The sequence below is a fragment of the Rhyacophila brunnea genome, unplaced genomic scaffold, assembly GCF_057557595.1.
Source record: "Rhyacophila brunnea isolate RB1 unplaced genomic scaffold, BYU_Rbru_1.0 scaffold_17, whole genome shotgun sequence".
NCBI lineage: Eukaryota > Metazoa > Arthropoda > Insecta > Trichoptera > Rhyacophilidae > Rhyacophila > Rhyacophila brunnea.
This window is the reverse complement of record NW_028232827.1, coordinates 20,755,097-20,778,647: the sequence shown is the minus strand read 5'-3', so window position 1 is coordinate 20,778,647 and position 23,551 is coordinate 20,755,097. Positions and strand designations below refer to the sequence as shown.

Below are 23,551 nucleotides of genomic sequence, written 5' to 3'. Positions count from 1 at the left end.
TTACGAATAGCCCCAAAAGGTAAATTTGTTATGAAAGATAATATGATAATTTAGCTAGGTACAAAATATGTACTTTACTTAGTCATTTCCGGCAAAATTGGAGTTAAGACTGGTTCTAAAGTACAAATAATATTAGAGATACAATTTTAGTTTGGTGTACTTACAACTAATAAAATATAAGGAAGGAAATTTTTTTTTGAATAAAAATAATTTGATACTTACTGCCACAAATTTACACTAAATATTCGATTAACCTTTCTAATGATTAAGTTTGTACAATACTTTTATCAAACGAAATAACAAAACATGACATAGATTTAGAGACTCTTAATTTAATAAATAATTTGGTTACCCTACACTTTTGTCCTTTATGGTATATTCATCTTCTTTAAGCGCTATTTCTTTTATGAAGATTGGTAATCATCGAAGCACTATTGTAACCGCTGCATGGAATTTTAAACCTACTCTTAAAATTCAATAAACCAATTTTTTTCTAAATTTGCGTGCAAACGATTCTGTATGGATAATAATATTATTGATTTGTGCAGAGTAAAATATTTTATATTTGGATGCATTTTTGTTATTTTTTATATCGTTTGTATGTGCACACATTTTATCGGTGGCACGATCTAGAACAGAGAGAACACTTTAACAATGAGTATAATTAATAATAATTACAAGATAAAAAGAATTTTTTATATACAACGTTTTTAAATTTTCTGTTGAATTATTATGCTCAATATGCTCAAACTTGTACTTGATGAGAAGTAAATAAAAAACAAACAAACAAATATAGAATAATGAAATGTCATTTTGACATTTCATTTTGATTTACGTAGTAACGCACGTATATATTAATAATTTAGTTGCTGGGACCACCCCCGTAGCAAGCAATAATAGTCTTTTACTTTTTACGGCTGAAATAACTTTCCATATAAAACAGAATTGACTGAAAATGAATTTAATTCTGCTTAAAGATGGCTAAAAGTATTAAAAGAATGCATTGGCATTGTGTTCTGATATCTTCTAAAAGTTTCAAATGTCTAGCTAGTCGGAAAGTTAGTTAAAAATCGATTGCAAGATTTGTACTGGACAAACAATTATCGGACAAACAAAAATACGAGCTAATAAAAACGTTGTAATGAAAATAAACATTTCTTACCAATTTATTGAAATTGTATCACTAGTTCTATAAAGTAATCCAATATATATAATATATAACAATCTTTATATCAATAGAACCTTATTAAAGTTTTATGTATATTTTTATAATCCTATCTCATAAACAAAAAACAGCTAAATTGAAATAAGAATATTATTAGCAATCCTATTTTAAATCAATAGTTCTAAATTGTAAAGAAAATTTATTTATTTTCAACATCAAAAAATAGAATTAAAAAATATATATTTTTATAAACTGTGACATCAGCCTCTTTCTGATGTGGATCCCTTACAAAGAGGTATTGTAACACATGCTCAACCAGGCATACCATGAAAAACAACATTTGAATTTACCAGACCCGGGATTCGAATCCTTTGACTTGTAGCACTTGAATAAGGCAAGAAATAAAAAAAAAAACATGCTGAAGCCTGCCTCAGTGGCGCAATTGGCAACGCGTTCGGTTGTTAATCAAAAGGTAGGTGGCCATGGGCTTTTTTATTTTTCACTTTCCGAGTGGTCTATGATAGTTTTCGTAATATATCAGCCGCTTTTACTCCACCGGTCACTTTGGTGCAACGTATGTGAAATAGTTTGACTTTTGTAATCTATCTAGCTGAAGTATCCAGCTTCACACGAGGTCATTTGTTGACATATTATATTCATTTATCTTACTTAAAAAAACAATAATAATTAAATTTTAGGTAATTAATAGTGCCGCAGATGACCGCATGACCTTTTATAACTTTATTTTTAGACCAAACCAAACCTAACCTAACTTAACCCAACCTAATCTACTCCAACCTAATATAACTTTACCTCATCTTAGTGTGTGATAATGATGCATCGAAATGTATGAACAGAATATAAAATTTTAAATTAACAATTATTGGATCGAGAAGCACCTGCGCCGACAGAAAATGGTATTTAACCAATTAACTGTGACCAACGCAACTGGTGCGTTGCGCATCAGGTGGCCATTGGATATAATTAGCATGTTATTTAAGTGATGTAATTAAACATTAATTAAAAGGTCCGCAGTGAATGGGTTTATAATTAATTGTCTACATGGGATAAACTGTTACCGCCAAAAAATGATAAATGGTCATGTGGTCATCTGCCAAATTTTCATTGTAAAAATAACTGTATATAGGTAGGTATATAATAATAATATGTCAAAATGACGGCAGTAAAATTCAAACAAAAGAACACCAAATTAACTCCAAACTTTATCTTAATCTATGGTTAATATTCAAAATTGGACGAAATAAAGAAAACAACTTTTTATTTCATATATAGGTATATAATATAATAGATTAATCCCTTATAGCTATTTCGATGCTCAACTTTCCTGAATCGCAAAATAACAAAGTCAGTTGGCTGGTGGCTCTAATGGAACAGACCGCTTGCCAGTAGCTCCGAGCTAATTTGAACTGCTAATCAATATTTACATATTCCATTTTGAAATATGTTTCCCCTGGCTCCGGGTTTACCTATGGCAGGTGTGCTCGTACAATGTTACTTAACCATACTCGGGAGGAAATATTCGTGGAATTTTAGCTATTGCAACATGCCAAGGTGGGTTGTCTTATGTTTCATTAAAGCGATAGTTTATTAGGTTGAATAATATATTTTACACGACATAAGAATGTGGGTAGAAAATAATCGGACGTTATATTTTATTCATAGCCATATTATATTACAACTACAAAGAACGTATCAGTATTCATTCTAAAGCAGCGATTTCCAAATTGGGAGGCGCGGAGTGTTGCAAAGGGAGGCGCGAGACGTTTCACACAATTAATGTAGCCACAGGTTTGCAGTTTACAAATGCTTATTTTATAAAACGGCCGCTAGATATAAACTACATAAAACCATCCTATAAAAGGTTATTTGCAAACCTGTCTGAAAATATAGAGACTAATTTTATAATACCTCACTTCTATAGTAGGTATATTGTGAAGCGTACTGGCTATCTCGTGAAAAAATGAAATAAAAGGGTTAAATCATAATGTTAAAATTTGAGGCAAATTTGTTTAGGAACGATAATTTTGTTGTTAAACTTGTCTATTTGGTTGAAATTAAAAAAAAATGAGAAACTGATTTAAAAAGACGAAATGAAGGTATTCATAAAATATTTGGGCTTTGGAAATCAAAATTACTAAAAAAAAAGTTCGCCATGTTGCCACTTTTAAATGATTTCTGCGCCAGATATATTGAAGCAAACAAAAATCTATTTACTGAGTTCTTGGTTAATTTGCTAATGGATTTTTCACGTTATTTTATTAATAGTAAAAGAAAGTAGCCTGCGGCGCTGCTATATTTCGAGGCTGTTAAATATTTTAAATATGTGGTTATCCGTTTGCAATTTGACATGATACCTATATGATGATTGATATAATTAAATGATAATTTTTGATATGATGATATTTAAAAAGGTGTCTGTATTATTTTATGAAATAAAGGGGGGGAGGCGCCAAGATTAGATTTTTTAGCAGGGAGGCGTAGCAACATACAGTTTGGAAACCACTGCTCTAAAGTATTTTAGAAATGTTGCCTAGTAACAATATAACCTTCTTATATGTGAGAACTAAAAAAGTCTAATTAGAAAGAAAATATCACAGAGTGTTTTTTCATAAGAGGACAACTTAGTTGTTCCTGTTAGGGTTCTAAAAGACGAAGATCGATTTGATAATTAGGAAATTTCGTAGAAGACACGGCACTTAAAAAAGAAAAACAAGTATTTACTCACGTTAACTATGCCGACGAAAATTATTATTGATATAACAGTCCGGCGACATTTTTAGATTAGAAAATCCAACGAATTGTGCACTTATAGCTAGAATATAATTGTATAAAAATAATCAATAGAATTGGAAAAAATATGATTTCTGGCCATCATCTTAGTATGTAATGGTAATTCAATTGCAAAATATAAAGTTTATCTTGAAATTAGTATTCAGCACCATAAAATATAATGTAACAACTGAAAATTCATAAAGTCAGACGTTAATTATAGAACATTGATTTTTTCTCCGCCATTTTCGAATTTGGAGCTGTCCTGGGCAAATTATTATCAATATCTGAGGACGAGGTACATTTTGCAGTTTTTTGTACGAAAAAACAAGGGCATGGTTATTTATATTTTTAAAAAAACCTGGCAGTACTGGTAGTTTTGGGTAGCCTCCAGGGAAAGCAAAGTAACCAACTGAAGGAGTTGACTGGGAGTAGCATTCACTCTGTCCTAAGAGAAGCAGAGGATCGACAGGGGTGGAAAGTCTTGGTCGTTCAAAAGATAAAAAAAACTCCAAGATGGTCATGATCCTCAACCATGAGGGAACGACCAAGAAGAAAATAGAGGGTAAATTTTGAAGCAGCTTAAAATTTTGAAACATACCTTTAGCGTAATATGTTTTTTCATCATACCAATTATGAAGGAACTAAAACGTCAGAAAATTAAAATATTTTAATATAGAATAACTATTGGTGAATATATATTATATAATATTATTATATAACATATTTGAAATACGCCATAATCATTTATGCATTCATTCATTATTAACCTAGCTTCGAATTATATATAGTGCAAATGAAAGCTCTTCTATTTTAGTTGGTGTATACCTGATAACTATATAAGGAAACAAGAGTATCAATAGTCTATCAAGGTGCAAAACTAAACTGCCATTTATGAAAACATGGTGAAAACTATATTCGATCTAATTTAAAAATTTCAATTGCGTTATGTGAGTTTATTGTTTTATAAATTCTTAAAATATAGATATGTCTTCTGTTTAGCTCACTCGGTGTATTTTTTTATAGGTACATATTATTATATAGGTTTTATTTTACATATATTTTAATTGAAATGCATTTCTACATTTTATATATTATATATCAGTGTTTTAATTGCCAATGCTAGATACTTGTTTGTTCAATAAGTTTATTTTACGTTTTGAACATACATATTTGAATGGATTGTATTTTTTAGACTTGATCAATAATGTCCAGGTCCAAGATTTTTTAGTATGTCAAGATTGATGCGGTAGGTATGCAAATAAATAATCCTCATGACTAGCGGCGATTTAATTTGACACAGATGATACAATAGATTCGTCAGAAAAGTTAAAGGGAGCCTCAAATTTATTTAAAGCAATCATAAAAATATAAAATTATTGAAAAATCTTGAAAAAGACCGGTAATTATCATAAATTAATTATACAATATTATCCAAAGCTTAAACATACATGAAACTAACATCAAAGAGGCTTATAATATATCCATTCAAAGGCCTCCATCTCCCTAAATTCGACACTGAGATGAAATGTATCTATAGACGTATGAGAAAGTGAAAATATGGAAATGTTAGTACCTAACAAGAGTTACAGCGGATTTCCGTGCAAAGAACGGGTAGAACTGCTCGTGGTCAATATACAAATTGCAATCGCGTTAGGACCTCAAAATATTGGTCATTTTATGTTGGATTTTGTCCACCATAAAAAGGCGAGTTATTATTTATTATTAAAAGTAATTTTGTAAACACAGGGACAGTGGATCAATGGATAATGTGGGTAAGGGTTATTAAGTGATTTATTTGAAGTGGGTATGATGTGTATTAAAGTAGGCACATATATTTTACGTTTAATACTTTGGATAAAACTTTGTTTTTACAAGTATTATTTAAAGATGGCAGTATCGACTGTCATGATCAAAATACATGCTAGTTTATACTATCAGTAAACGTGTGGTAGGTTTGAATTTCGGATGACGAACTATTACAATTTTTTTGTATGATACTCATATAATTTGTACGAAAATACTAATTTATATGAAGGAAAATTGGTTGAAGCCATCAGGATGATTGTTAAATGCTAGTAAAGTATTCAAGCAAGGTACGTGCAAGCGCTAGGAGTGATCGACTGGAGAATTGAGCGGAATTAAAGAGTGCTTAAGACAGCCAAGATTCCATGATGTAAATATTGCCCAAAAAGAAGAAAAATTGGATTGTAATATATAGTACCTGTTGTAATTTAATATTTCCTTTGTTCTTGTCCAATTTGATATAATAAGACGTCGATATTTTAGTTAACGTATATTAATATAATAACGATAAAATAAATATATTCGTCGGCACATTAAAGTATAAAAATAATTTTCATATCTTTGTTTTTGGAAACAAATTGTTGGAAAGATATTAGTAAACGGATAGAAAAGAACTAGTTTATTCATCATGGAAAATAAATAAAACTCTCAGTGCGAAAATGAATGTAAGTATAAATTTTAATTTTACTGTTAAAAAAAATCTATATTAAATTTGGTCAAACAATATCCAAACATTTTGCACCTCAGTCGTATCTTTCACTTATAAATAATAATATCATTATACTATCAGGCATTGCAATATCCGTTATTATTATTTATCTAGCAATCTCACCGGAAACAAAGTTTTATGGAGAGATAGTAAAACTAAAGTATTTACCAAAAGGAAGATCTTTATAAATAATATATATATTTTTAATGTACTATGAAACATTATAAAAGTACTGCTAATTCGTAAAAGTAAAGTAGAGGTGAATTTAATATTTAAGACGGTCAATAACACCAACATAATATTTGTTATCCGATAGAATTAGCTTTATATGGCTACTCATTGGCCGATATAAATAGTCAGTATTATCAGTTGTTTTAATTAAATTTTATTGTATATAATTTTTTAGTTTAAACTATTATTTTTTAGCACAAAAGCTACACAAAACCGTCTTATAAATTTGTACTGAGTCTACCTGGGAACGTAATGTACCGAGAGGAATCGGATAAGTCTCATTCAGCAGTGGATATATAGGCTTATGATGAAGAGAAATCATTAAATATATTGTATTAATTTTATAGTGGGAGAATATATTATGCAAATAGTTTATAGCGAATGTATTTAATTAAAAAATTACAGAAATACTCGTACAGTAACAATACAAACATAAGATGATTATGTACAGATAAAAACTGTGTATTTTGTATATAAGTCTGATAGACACGTTAAAATTAACATGCACATCAGTCTTTCTTCTATAAATAAAATTGAATTCGTAGAAAAACATCTAGATATAAATAAACTTAAAGCTCTTTTATGTAAATTCATGATATCAGATATATTTGAGATGAGATAAAAATAGCGCGACTATTTTAGTAGACTTATTTTTGAAACAGTATGTTTGGAATATAATGAGGTTTTGAATTCTGATTCCATACTCATTCTTCAGCCCTCCGCGAGTGGGCGGGGGTGAATTAACCCTCGCAGAAATAGGAGCGCTACGAATTCCATAGAGGTAGCCACCCCATATTGACCGGAACTCACTTACATAGCATAGTAGCGGAGTCATCAATTTTCATTTCATTGGAAAATTTTCCTCACCCACCCCCTGGAGGGTTGTTTATTTGTAGTAATCAAAATTTATACGCAATGGAAATTATTTCAATTCGATTCGCCATTCAGATCAGGTGTGTTTTTTTTGTTATTATTTATGAAGTATATGAGAGGGTTTTCAGTCCCAGATGTATTTTTGATTGATATTGAAACGTTCGTTGTATGGATTCAAAGACGTTTAATTATAAATCAATATTATGATAAAGTATATAAGTATAAGAAACTAAACCAATATGAAATTTAAAGTGAAAATATGTAAATTTAGGAAAAAAAAAACTATTTATCAGAATGGAAAACAATGACAAGAAAACTCAAACTATTTCAATATATAATGGAGTGTTAAATACGCTTTTAGCTTTATATGAGAGAGCAATATTTGAAAACATAATCAGTTTATTAGTTTATTTATCTATTTTTCATTAATTAATTACTTACTCTGTCAAAAATAGTTGCAACTTAGTCATGGAGTTATTCCTGCTGGCGCACTTAGGATGATGAACATGGTATTATAAATACTCTAATCTAGACTAGATCCTTTGGATTCAAGAATGATTAAGGAGTATTTATAATTATTTTTCTTGATAATTTTTAACACTTAAACAGAACATGTGGTCCAATGAGAGTAGTATTGGTGACACAGTATTGTAGTAGTTTTATAAATACCCAGGCTATGAGAAAATTACATAAATATATTGTGATTTCACCGGGAATCGAATCGGAGCCTCCGTACGAGAAGCCAGTGCCTTACGTCTGGACTATAACGGCACGAGAGAATATGGAACTAACCTAACCTAACCTAGACTGGATTTTATGGGTCCATGATGAATGTAGAATAATGAACGATCCGGCGCAATGACGAACTATTTAAATTGTAAGGATTCTAGACACCCCGTACAGATAACCCACAACGGATGAATGACTTGCAAATCCTAAATAAGATTCTTGACGGACTTCTAGCCGAGAGGTAAAAGTATATAATATATACATGCATTTGAAAAAAAGCAAGGAACTATAAGAAAATTTCATTACAAGGTGCATTTGACAAAAGTTAGAATTCGGATGATATTTCGACTATTTCATGGCTTTAACACATGTGAACTTCAAAAGCGTCTATCGTATGGAAAATAATATTCTACCGCTGACTCGATTATGTTGAGAAATGTGCCCACATTTAGTTAGCCCGGAAACCTGTCTTTAAAACGCACTGTTTGCAAAGCGCCCTCTCTATTTTGATAACGCTATAGATACCGCGTAAACAGGCAGTGTTATTCCGAACACGCTCTAAGGCCTTCTCTATAAACTCGACATGCCTTGGAATATTAACACTTCGGCTAAGATACACTTAAGTTTTAAAACAGATAAGTTACTGTTACTACACACAGAGACTTAACAACCGATTTTAACGATAATATAAGACTTTGGATTAAATTAGGGTATTACTTTCAAAGCCAACTACCGCCACATTTTATAATATTTTTTTGACATTTCAACGCCATAGTTCTAACTCATTATAAGTACAATTTATTGGGTTTGTATTAAAAGAATACTTCAGTGAAACGGAAAATAATTTTCAACTATAGGTGCGATGAAATTTTGAACTCGCTGGCAATCGGAGAGCGAAAGTCGAGCTGTGAACACGTAAATTTGTTTCGTGATGGCGACGGGGGTATTAATTCTTAAATCGTGTAAAGATGACTAAAAAACATTATCCATTTACTTGTAAAAGAAAACATGTCAATGAATATATTATTATTGTTACTAATAGAACAATAAACTGAAAATTAAGTGGACGCATGTTGAATTTTTATGACAAATTATGTTTTGTTCTGCAGGCGTCGTTTGCACAATCTTCACGTCGCATAGTCACGATCGTTTTAGACCGTGCTCCAGCTGTATAGCCTTAAACAAGATTGAATATTGAATCCAAATATGTTGTCGATATATTTTTACTATGTGTAGATTTCGTGTTTGATTGATAAAATATGATAGGTATATTTATGATAGCAATAAATAAATCTATCACTCAGGTAAAGTCAGTAACGGCAGTTAGCCGATATTGATAAATAATTACAGGAGAGCAATAATGACATTTTAAATTATCTAACTTTTTAAATAACTCATTTTTTCCATAACTTCATAACGTTTTTCTGACGCAGCAACCTTATTATTTGAGAAATAATAAAGTATGGCATTCTTATGATTAAATAGTTATTATAATTTTGTATTTGAACTATAATTTATTTTTGAAAATATATTTGTCTTGATTTATATATCTGTTTGTGTCTATCACTCTACCTGTAACGCATAGGATGTTTCTTGCTGGCGTACATACATTTGCATGAGTTTGCGTCTTTGTTGCGTGATTGCATACATATATCACCCACGTTGCGCCCCTCTCTTAAGCTTTGCACTTAATCGCTTAGTCACGTCTATACATTTCGCTCATACGCTTACGCACGTACAATACACCGGCTTTATCGAAATATATACCTACCGATTTAATCGACGCGCTCTTTATCTATGAACATTGTTACTTTATATCGTTTTGTTTATGATATTATTGTTAGATACATAGTATTATTGAGCGCATCGACAACGTTGACAGGTGGCACTACTACCTGATATTTTTTCTAGTTTCATAATAATATGTCTATCAACGTCTATGGTTTTGTGAGATAATTTTGGAATAAAAGTGTAAGGAAGTCTTGTATAATGTACCTATCAAATATACATATATATTAAATTCTAAATGATAAATTTTTATACTACTAATTTTGTTTTATCGGATCATAAAATCATGTCTTTAATTAACTAATTGAGTAAATCTGAAATAATGAAATAGTAGAATGTCATTTTTGAAGTGTGAAGTTCCCGCGATGCGAAGTCAGTTATGGCTAACGTAATTGGTAAGCAAGAGGTCTTTTTCGTTTCAATTATATATGTTTAGGCTATATAGAAGAAAGGTTTTTCAGCATATCAGTATAGATCTACTCAAAAGACCCGAAAACTGTGCATTTTTATTACCACAAGCGTATTGTTTGTTCGATTATAACTGGAAAGGTTTGGCTATACGTTTTAAAGATGTCAGTAATATAAAACTCTACGCCAGAACCGTCGCGCGATGTGCTGTTGTTCAATGTCACATACAATGATTTAAACTAGAGAGTGGGAATAGAGTGTAGATAAAAGAAATCATTATACCTATACAATATTTATGCCTAATGTCGTATATAGATTGAAAAATAATAATATTAATGCTTTAAGATTAACATCTCGTATCAATATTTTTGATAGGAGTAATTAAAATTTTATAAAAAAAAAATAAGGAAATCAAATTAAATATAAAAAAATACAGTTTCCTTAAAAAATAAACTAACTTATTTTTGTTTTTATTTAATTTCATTTAATAGCTGTTGTATAAAATTTTAACTCCCCTCTGTCAAAAATATTGAATGTCAGATAAAAGGTTTTAATGCTAAAACCGTGATGTGTGTATGGAAAGTTGTACCAACGATTTTTTTAGAATTAATAATGATATGTAACAGTTTTACAATCATATAATAGTTCAGGCATTATTATACTTACACAAATTTATTGTGTAATGTGTATAATAATAATATTGTCGTAGTTATGTGAAAACGTACTAACTCAAATGTTTTGCAAGGCAAAAATATACTAAACTCGGTTGTTTATAGAGTTGTCGGATAAAATCATGTGGACTAACCAACATTTAATTTTAAAAACAAAATTACTTTTTAAAAGAAATCCCAATACTGCATAAAACATTTGATACGGTTTCAAATATTTTATTTGTGTAAAAAATGTGTTTTAATGCCGTTTTGATAACAGTACCTACTATCAAATATTAAACTTTATTTTATATGCTTTTATAATATTATTAATAAAATCTTTAAAACGTTCTGTTCGACATTTATTATTCATCTAAAAGTGTGATATTATTTCTTTGTTAACAAATCTAAGTTTCATCATTTCATTTCAATCATTTCAAGTGTTCTCAACAGTAAAGTATAATCACAATTATCATTTTTAAGGTAAACCCCATCCTGGACGATCCAGAGCCGACGCTCTAGGCACGTATGCAATCCAGAAGAGTCATTGCATTTCCATATGCTACATGATATTTTTGCCTCCAAAAAATATATACAGCAATAATAATCTAATAATAATAATTTAATTTTTTTGAGTTGCAATAATTTAGATTGTAATAAATAATATATCAAATTAATGGACAAAAAAATATGAATACACATTTTTATTATGTTGAAGTTCTCAATATTTGTCTAACGCATCAATGACATTGAGCTACTTTACGACCTGCTTGTTGGCGAATTTACAATCTGCTTGTAAAGTCGCCCAGTGTCATCATCGAACAAGCTAGCAAGCATATTGTAAACAGTCTACCGAGAAAAGTTGAAAGCTGGTCAACTTTACACGCTACACGCCAGCGTGTGAGCATACTGCGTCTGCGCAGTAGAGCGTAGTAGAGACCTCCCGGTAAAAAACGAACTACGTTCTGTCAAAATAGTCGCTAGCTTGTTGGCTTCTCAGCGAATGGAAAGTTTTGTGTGTCATCATCACAATCGCAGTAGCTGAATCGCCCGCTTTAAAATTCGCCAACAAACAGCTCGTTAAGTAGCTCAATGTAATTGACGCATAATGTAGGATTATCGGTGTTTGTATTACTACTTCCGTACGATAATATAAGAATATTTGTCAAAATTAAATAAATACAATATGGCCTAAACTAAATACGAAAAAAACCATTATACTGTATCTGTTGCTAACGATTTAATCAGTCGCGATAAATCAAAGGACAAATTGCGGCTAGCTGAAGTTTTTACGTCCGCGATGCGGCTCGCATGGCAGGATAAAGATTTTATCGCAACCGTTCCGAAAGGGATAAAAATAACGCCACTTTGCATTGATCCGTTTTCTACCCAAGCGCCGAAAGGTTTTTGTTTTGTTTTGTGCTTGCGACCCGCATGATAATGTTTGTCGTCGGGAAATATTGAACTGTAGCATATCATTATTAACTTGTGAAGTCATCGGAGCATTTTAAGTCAAATACTCTGCACCCTTTTGAGAATTTTTGGGTCACTGAGAGCAGTGTGTCCGAATAATCGTATAGGTGAATCATTGTACAGTGGCACCAGAGGTACGGTAAAAACGATTTAGTGATATTGCTTTCTAGCATTGAAACAGGCATTGCAGCAAACATAATGATGAAGGATGAGGAGATGAGTGAAGAATGAAGACTTGTAGCTACTGGCGAAGATGGCGAGTTTATTTGACAGATTGACAAGTACAGTTTACATAGCTACAATGATGAAAGATAACAGCGAAGTAGATATTTTGGTCCGAGACACGTTGATACAGAGTGACAGTTCTCTACCAAGATAAATATGGAGTGACATATTCGTTAAATCATGATACCTTTTTTATTGAATCCGTCTCGATTGTAAATGCTTACACTGAGTATCCCAGGTTTTCGGTGAGAAAATGCATTTTTAACATAATAAATAATATTAATAAAAATTTTGCTAAAGTGAAAAGTGCTTATTTGCAAGTAGTAATTCAATTGTGTGAAATTTGTATGTAAGATAAATATATGTAATAAACAATATTATTTTCGGCGCAGCAATATTCAAAACTGCCGACGGCCTTTGAATAATATATTGATAATAATTAAATAAACAATATCAATTTGAGAACTACTCGAACGTCAGGATTTTGCTGACACTAATTATTCTCACGGAACTCGTTGATCGCCACAAATACAATGGCCACTGTAGTCAGGCCGTGACACAAAACTGTAATCTTTGATAACAGTACTAGCAATTTCTCATAATTGATGATTATTGCATATTTAAATAAATGGTATTAAATTGAACGAAATATGCAATCGAAAATCTTCACTTCTTAGGTCAGTGTCACGGCTTGTATATAGTTGGCTTTGGTATAATGACTTATTCCTACAATACGACGCAGGCACACATATGACAAAATCGCAAGTATGCCTGGTAAAAGGGACAGAGCGTGAGCTGACCAAGAAGTGACCAAGTGAATGAGTTCTTCACAAGGTTCGCAAAATATAAGAAAAATCAAAGAACGCTGATCCAGAATAACGCAGTACCTATTCCAGAATGACCACAATCATCGTCAGTATAGAGACCGTACTCACGTGAAAATTATGAAACTTCTGTATATTTTAAATGCATGCATGCAATCTTGTACCTTACACGAGAATAAGTGTTTACACGTAAATTTTCTTGTTATGGCCGCAATAATACGTATTTTCAGCATTAAATCAATGCAAGTGTAAATGGGGTATAAGAATACAAGTATTAAACAGGTAATATTTGATTATATACGAGTTTAACTTAAAAACTCAGATATGTTATATTGACTTGAATATTGTTTCACCTTTATTCACACAAATAACAAGCTCTACTTTTTTTTAAAGAACAACAATCTATCAAGATAAGTGTAGTTTCATAGAATTACTACGATAGTTACCACGAAAAAGTGATATGAAGATAAAGGTTTTATCGCAGCTATTCCAGAGCGGATAAAAATAGCTACACTTTAGATTGATCCGATTTCAACACACGCGTTGAAAAGGTTTTTTTTTTGTTTCCGTTTTTTAGACCCACATGATATTATTTTCGTTGTATCACATATTTTGACATATTATTTTGTGACACAATTGATAGATTAACAGGGAAATTTTATTTTTATTTAAAAATTGAATTTTATAAAAATTAAATTTGTATTTTCATTCCTAATAAAAACCTACTAATGGTGTTGGTTATATTATGAACATAAGAAGATGGTCTAAAAAATAAAAAATACTCACTTTTTTCCAAATCTTCATTTTAAAATTTTACCTAATAGCGTAAAATCATTATAATATTTAAAACACTAAATCGGCTTAAACGTCGCAAAGCGGTTTATAAACTTGACACAAAATAAGTAATATTTGCACCAACTTGTTTACACAATAAAAGTTATTTTGTAAATTGAATACAAAAATATAATAAATGAATATATATTATCATTTAAACAAAAATTTGAGCTTAATTAATATCATCATCAGTCAGTGCCCAAGACCTCCACGTTTAAATCACTATGTTGACATATTCTGATATCTTAGTGTGTTTATATATGTACATTATTGTATAATAGTTATACTCATCTAGTTATCTATTTTCACTGATTTTTAAATGGTTAAATTATATTACAAAAAAAAATCCTCGTACAATTACGGTGTAATAAATTACCGCAATCTATACTCTATTCTAATAATTATTGCTATGTTTTAAGGATTTAGAAAATTTATGCTGAAATTGGATTTTTGTAGTGTTTCAGATATCTTCTGCTTTTCTGTCAATTAGATACAAATTGGAAAAAATATGATTCGTGAAATTTGAAATTACTTGAAATGATTTATGAAAATTAGTCACCTGCGTCTTAATTAATAATGACGAAAGTAACTAGTATCGTGCAACTGAAGTTCTTTACAAATGACGATGCCGATGTCATATCAATTACTTCAATTTTTTTTTCTAATAGGCAAGTTGCTGAGGTATTTCCAAATTGTGAATGTTCGATAATTAATGTTACATTCTTGAAATATGTGAATTATTCGTTCTAAAAAAATTGTTTATTAAATTATTACTAAGTGCAAGTATGTTAAGATAAAATAATTACAAGATAAAAGGAACTTTTTATATAAAACGTTTTTAAATTCTGTTGAACCATATAAACTTGACTTGATCAAAAAAATTTGTACTTGACATATCATATTGATTTCCATAGTAACGCACGTATATATTAATAATTTAGTTGCTAGGGCCCCAGAGCCCTAGCAACCAATAATGGTGTCGAAATAACTTTTCATACAAAACAGAATTAACTGAAAATGAATTCAATTCTACTTAAAGATGGCTAAAAGTATTGAAAAAATGCATTGGCATCGTGTTCTGATATATTCTAAAAGTTTCAAATGTCTAGCTAGTCGGGAAGTTAGTTAAAAATCGATTGCAAGATTTGTACCTGACAAAGAACCACCGGACAAATAAGAATACGAGCTAAGAAAAACGTTGTAAAATGGAAAGATTCGGATGCCGGCTAGGTGCCTTATTATTACCTTGACTTAAACCACAAAAAATCGATTGTCATTTTGATGAGCGCTTAATTTATACTTAATACTAGTTAATCTCATTGTAATTATATAGGGATGCAATTGGCTCAATTGAGAAAGCACGTGGACCGAAATCCAATAGATGCGGGTTTGAATTCCACCGGCGTAGTATTCCGTTTCAGTGATTTTTTTTTGTATGTATATTTCTGGAGTGTTTTCAAATTATTTTAAATAATGACTGTTAAATTTCTAAGCTCTGTGAATTATTTGATGAATAGTTATAGTTATTAAGGATTTAGTTATCTGAAGATTGATAGATAGACCGATCAAGTAAAATGGTTTAGTAAATAATTCTAAACTAATTTTGCAGTGTCAGTATTTGTAACAAAATGTGTTTCCATTTATAGGTCGAGAGTATTCGACCAGTCAACATTGTTTAGGTTTCAGTTAGCAGACGATTCGTAGACCGAGATAAGGCGTCGCGGCGCTGTAGAGCGTCACGAAAGGACGTCGGCTGTTATACCGACGCCCGATCGTTACCCAGTTATCGTTTATGGAGACGACTGAAACAAAAACAAACATTACGGACACGAAAGCGCGCCGTGCATAGAAATATTGATATCAGAATCATGTCCTATTTTTCAATACTATTTTTATATACATATACAATCGCCAGCGATGTGTTTTATATCTAGACCGATTGGACATATTAAAAGAGTTAAACTAGAGAAAAAGTAACGGTACACATAGAAAATATTAGAATTATTAAAACGCGCTAAAACTAAAATGAGTAGTTCTTGCCTATCTTGAACAGCTATCTTCATATGTTATGGCAACCATTGGTAGCTTCATATAGTTATCAATTTTTTGGAATGACCTAGTTAATGCAGTATTCTTCTTCTAACGGTCACAATTAGAGCGATCTTAGCTCTATCATTTACGTTGTGAAGTTATTAAATCACGAAAAGCGGTGTTTTTCTGTTACTTCTACCATCAATCTTTCCCTGCAACAAACATCAAGCTGTCAAATAGCATTAGTTATATTATTTAGGCTCTGTCTATACAGATAAAGATTTTCGACAACGTTCTTGGTTCCTGAGGAAGATTTTAAATAATTTAAAATAAAGAATACGTTGACGCTATTTAAATAAAACACATGCGCGTTCTATTTTTAGTGAAAAGTTAAACACGCTGAAACAGCGCCGTTTTCTCCCCTAGTAGGTAAAAACGTGAAGCTCATAAACCATAGAGAAAGATTGCTCGGATAATAAAATGCTTACCTATATAAAATGTAAGATAGGTAGGTAGGTATAATAATATTATTAATGGGTTCACCGTCAGGTCAAAGAAACGAAAGACACTCAACTATTAAGTAAACCGTTAGTGATATTAAGGTCAGAGCGCAGAATAATTTATTCGTGACTGGAATATTAATTGGGTCGTGAAGAATTTTGCCGGCCTTATATTGTAATGGCGGGCAAAATTTTCAGCGGAGCATGCAATTTATGGCCTTTATTATGATAATGTAGTTTTATGACATGAAAATTACGACGTCTTAAGGCCAAGATTGAGGAGTTTTACCTTGTGGCCTTCATTGTCATTCATTATTGTCATCACCACTTAGATGCTCACCCATGAGGAGGGGTTAATGATCTGACGCCAGTGTTATAAATCTTAATAATTAATAGACTATTTTTTTCATTCAACGAATATTTCACAGGATTTGAGGATGTAATATTCTTTATTGAATTAATATAATTTAAAAAACAGCTTAGATATAATATGTATATAGTTGAGGTGTTTTAAATTTGGGAAAAGTTTCATTAGAAATTTTATCATCTAATCTTATGTTCGTTAGTTTCAATGTTAATAAATTATTAAACATACATGAAACATGTTTTAAAATACGCCAAATTAATTGAGCCCCGTGCATTATTCTTAAGGCTATACTTAAGCTGATACATAGTCTAAAAATATCGTGACTAGGCGATGCGCGGATTGTGCAAATAACGCGAGCCGAACGAAATATAATTTGTCATAAAAATGTGTCATGTGTCCTTTTAATGTCATGTTTATTATTATATTCGTAATTATAATAGTATATTCATTGACATGTTTTCTTTTTCAAGTACATGCGGAACGTTTTTTAGTAATCTTTACACGATTTAAGAATATATTACTCCAACGCGATCACAAAACAAATTGACATGCGAACAGGTCGAATATCGCTCTCCGACTGGCGATCAGGCGATGACTGCAAAATTTCGTTCCACATACTGTTGAAAATTATTTGCCGCTTCACTTATTTACGCTCTTAATTACGACGAAATCAAATAGTAGTATATACATCTGAAGCGCGAAACAGATTACGTTAATTTTGTATTTTTGAATCAAGTTACCAATAAGAGGTAAGTACTTACCTTAATTCTGGCCGATGTCAGGATCTCTCATTTTTTTTAATTTAACGTACTTGCATTTGCTTATAATTTATTAAACTATTTAAAAAAAATTAATGAATAAATCAAATTGGCCCAGGTCTAGTCCATTTTAATTTTTTTACTAGTGAGTATAAATTATTTGAAGTGTTTTCTAAGTAAGTATGTAGGTTTAATAATATACATAAAATCGTAGCACGACAAAAATTCTAATGAAACTTTGCTAAACTCTAATTATTGACTTATCGATGAAACTCAACAGTTAACACATATATCATAGTTATCACTAATTGTAAGTGGAATTCATTAGTTTTAAGTGAATTGAGGTTGCAGATTAAATTAAAATGTATGCAATTTTTTGATGTAACTTTATTAAATAATACTGCCTGCCTACTGAAGAGAGGCCAAAACTAGTTATATTTATGATAAATTGATATGAATTCAAGAAAGTATTTTTTCTTATATGGTAAGTCAGAAATAAGAAATTAGGTATTAAATTGCTTTAAGATTAGACTCTAGGTGCTAAGCTGAAGAATATATTTGAAATGTTGCATGGCATTAATCTTGGCATCGAGTGTGATGCATAAAGGTTCAAGTCCCGCTCGGTACAAAATAGTTTGTCTAATAATGTATGTATAAATAAGGTGGTATATATTATGTAAGTCAAAAATGACCATTAAAGTAAATATTAACAATTTGAAATGAAGGGTATATAAGTAGGTACATCTTTTATAATCGTCTGACAGGACAAAATTTGGTTTCTTCGTGAAATTTCAAGCTTCGTTGATAAATATGTTTTTATTGAAAAATAAATTGATGGACACTATGTTTATAAATTATTTTACGATGTATAGCAGAATAATAATATGGGTTTAGTTTAGAAAAGTCCCTGATATAAACTAACGTATCCTTTGGGAGGAAATCCGTTACCGTCACAAGTCAAACTGGTCACTAATTTATCATGTTCAATTGTCTATATTCGGGGATTAGGTTTGGGTTGAAATTTCACTCGTGACAGCAACACGGTTCGAATAAACTTATTTATTTGTACACGAGCCAAATAAAACTTTTCTCTTGAAATTTCAGTGTTGCTTGAAAAAAGGTCAGAATAAAATTTCAAATATAGAATATTATAATTTGTGTCGCGTCATAGCGCCGCCACATTCTCTTTGGGCTATAGCGATGATACTTTGGTGGAAAGCTTTTTATGATATTGAATTTTAAATGGCCCATATATAGAGGCGAATTCAGCTGGATAGAAGAAATATGACCCGTAATCTTTTTATGGTAAGCTACAACTTCGGTGAGGGGGTATATTTTTTTACGGCCGCACCATCATGTGATTGCGAGTAGTTTCCGATTTTATCCATTGACAGTAGGAGGCGCTGTCGCTCCCGTACACATTTTCACGCAATGATTTTTGTGATTGATAAAAATCCGCTTAAAATACAACACTTCATGGCGTTATTTAATTAAAAAGAAAATAATAAGTACTTAGTCATATTTAAAATTAAAATATAAATATATTTGAAACGATTTAACTGCGATAAAGTTGTGGAATAATGCGTGATTGAATTGAATCCATTTAGGAAGGACTATCTTATTTTTTGTCCTTTTAGGGGTATTCCGTGTGATTGTTAAATTTGTTAATGTGTTTTTATCCTTATGATAGTAATCAGACCATAACTTATTTATTAAAGTTCATATTATTAATTAACAATAAACAATATACATAAAGCAATAATGGTTTCAAATTTTTCTGAAATTATTACCAACATATTACGACATTTCAAAACAATTAACTACGCAGAACGTTAAAAAAATAAGGTGATGATTGAAGTAGTGTCGTTATAATGTATTTTGTGAATAATTTTCAGGGGTAACTCAATCATTTTAATAGCTTACAAAAATCATAACCTTAAAACTAATATGAAGCTAGCGTCGGTGAAAACGAAATCAGCCTAACGAATTGGGTAACCGAATGGTCGAACAGCCGTAAAATTACCATATATTTATCATTCATTCTACTTTGTACTTAATAATATGACCAGAGTCCATCTGAGGGACACCAAACTTGTATTTTAGCTTCAATTAACGAGAATAATTTTGTAGTCCGGAATATAATATGTGTGTAGTAGCGTGCATGTACATGACATCGACATCTTTAATAATTGATTTTATTCATTGTCTTTATGTGTCACCGTTACGTTCGCTTCCCTCATCTAGCCATTGCTTTCAATGTGTATAGATTGAAAATAAATAACATTTATAAAAATGTAGACATAAATTAAGTAGATACTAAATTAAATGGTTGTTTTTAATCGATTAGAGTGATTAGACACAATATTTATCAACACCAAACTATCGTAAAGTGTAACCAATGGTTAGATTAAAACAAGGGTATGGACAGCTTATTAAAATAATAATTACAAGATAAAAAAAACTTTTTATAAACAATGTTTTTAAATTTTATGTTCAATTATTATGCTTAATATGCTCAAACTTGTACTTGATATGAAGTAAATAAAATACAAACAAACAAACAAATATAGAATACTGAAATGTCATTTTGATATCCATAGTAACGCACGTATATATAAATAATTTTGTTTCTAGGACCACCGCCTTAGCAACCAATAATAGTGGATTGGATTACGGATTTCTTCCGGAATAACTTTTCATACAAAACAGAATCAACTGAAAATGAATTCAATTTTACTTTAAGATGGCTAAAAGTATTTAAAAAATGCATTGGCATCGTGTTCTGATATATTCTAAAAGTTTCAAATGTCTAACTAGTCAGGAAGTTAGTCAAAAATCGATTGCAAGATTTGTACTGGATAAAAAACCACTGGACAAATAAGAATACGAGCTAATAAAAAAGTTGTAAAATCGTGTCGACGACTGGTTTAATACAGTTTCTTTATTATCTTTTGAAAACGTAGACATTTTTAAAATAAATTTTAAATAACGTCAACAAACCTTTCCACTTTTGATGTTCTCTGCACACTTTGCTCCATAGTGCGGAGGCATTCCTAGGGCCAGATCAAGCCACGCTCGTACTGCGGGGGCCCGCCACCGTTCTAATGGCAGTGAAGCAGCCTCGCGTAGGGCTGCTTCAGCACCCGCTGACCACGGCACTCTAGTCCCATATAAAGACTCTGAAAATAAAAAAAACATCGGATAATTTAAAAGAAAGGACTAAATCAATATTAATTATTGTCCCAATTTTATTTAACCTTTTCTTAAGATCTTAACAGCATACTATCGCCCTTCTCCACTGACACACTCCGAGTTATTTACGGGTGATTGGACCACCCATAGAGTACTTACCATTTTCACATCGAAAACTTGTCAAGGCCTTCACAGTTTATAAATCAAAACAGCTGTCAACTTAAATATCTAGAAATAATAAAAAAAACATTATTTGATAATAATTTTAATGAAGCATGTAAACGTCAGATATTTTATTTTAATTTTTCCAAAAAAACATGTCTACATAATATTATATAATTTTCGATTACTAAAAGATATTTAAACCAAAACAGTGGACAAATTATATAAAAATCCTTGAATGTGTCATATGCCAAAGATATCACAAATGTATTCGTAAAACAATTTTTGAAATTCTATTTTTGTTAAATATTTAACGTAAATAACAAAATGTCTGTCCAAATGACAAAATGATTGCTAGATTGATTCACTGATACGATGGAGGAAGTAACAAACAACAGATAATTTCGAGATATCGGACGATTTTCAATAATGTTCTACAACAAACGACACATGTAGAGACACATAATTGTACAAAAAAATCAATGTCAAATACAATGCGTGGAAAAAAATTAAATACTGAATCGTTTTCCTGTCTGATATAATGACGTGGTGAATAAAATACCGAATTCCGCATGTCGTGTCGAGAAAGTAATTGGAAAACAGCAATTGAATTTATTTCTATGCAGTAACTTAGTGATTATAAACTATGTACCTACGTATAATATTTAATATATGAAAATATTTTTATAATACATGACTATCAACTAATTATAGTTTTCATATATATATATATATATATTAACACTACAACAGGCCTAGGAGCCCAATGATAGTAGTGTAGTTTAACAGTAGTATATTTAGCAATATAAGTGAAACAATCACAAACACCCAGGCATCGAGAAAATCAGACATATATAAGTATATTGTGACCTCACCGGGAATTGAACCCGGAGATCCAGGATGAAAGACCAGCACCTTACGTACTGCACTATAATAACCGCTATACGTACCTTCGTCAATTGACAATTGGTATTAGAGACATATTTAACACCCACGATGGCCGCGCAGCTTAAGCGATGGTCTATTACGTCGTGGATCTCGGGTTCAAATCCTGGGTCTGACAAGTACACATATTTTTTTTCAATTTGTGTATGAGTCAGAGTATGGACTTAACAGGTTGAGAAAGTGGATGACATCCATTTCTCGTAAAAACAAAATCTGTCAACACAAACCTCCACCCTGTGGAGGCCCATATTATGATCTTATTAGGATCGGACATGGTCGGGAAAAATTCGATACATAAAATATAAAGAATTTTGTATAAATGTTTGTGATTTATTACTTAATATAACTTAAAGACTAGACTACAATGTTGACTGCGGAGCGTAAATGTTTATTTTTTTAATATTTAAAAGTAAAAAAGTTAACAGTGGCTTCCATAAAGTATTCATACCCAACGACATATTATCGGCAAATGTTTTATTAACAATGTTGGAAAGCGTCGTGAAATGTTTATTTGCTAGTGAGCGGTATGGCGTCGGCCGTAGAGGGCAGGATCGTAGTGAGATGCTACGGGCGTAGAGGCGTAGACACTTCGTGTATAGTGGTAAGTTGTAATTCTGCCTTCGTGCTTACCATTAGTATTACAGGTCGTATTCCGGTTTTATGACTGAGCTACCGAACGGGCGAGTTGCTCCCCCACGGCTGTTACTGTACCGTCGAAACCTTTGGGTTGTGAAGTATTTAATTTATTTAAATGAACTTTGGTATAATGCATCATTATCAATATTGACCCTACAATCCTATATGGATCTTGGCCATCTTTAAGTTATCCATGCACACATATGTGCTAAGCTAAAAAATATTCAGTTAAAAAACGCTTACTACTACAATAAGGCACAACAGTAGATTAATAGAAGTAGTAATATAAGAATCACAGAAATACTTAGGCTTAAAAAAATCCTAAACGGCACATGGTCATTTTAGAAAAAAATCAAACCCTTTTTCCAATACCGTAAATCTATTGAAACCCAAGTCTGTAGGCGTCTCTATTAAATGTTTTGGATATACTACATGTATGGAAGTAGATGTTAAAA

General features: G+C 31.1%; 1 protein-coding gene across 1 annotated transcript in view; it reads right to left on the bottom strand.

Moving 5' to 3' along the window:
- Positions 1-17,349, bottom strand: part of LOC147073813 (kazrin-like) — a 66,666-nt gene extending 49,317 nt beyond the window's left edge. The window contains exon 1 of the mRNA XM_085944695.1: positions 17,326-17,349. Coding sequence (XP_085800821.1) covers positions 17,326-17,349 — 24 coding nt within the window. The remainder of the gene's footprint in view (positions 1-17,325) is intronic.
- Positions 17,350-23,551: the final 6,202 nt, after the last annotated feature.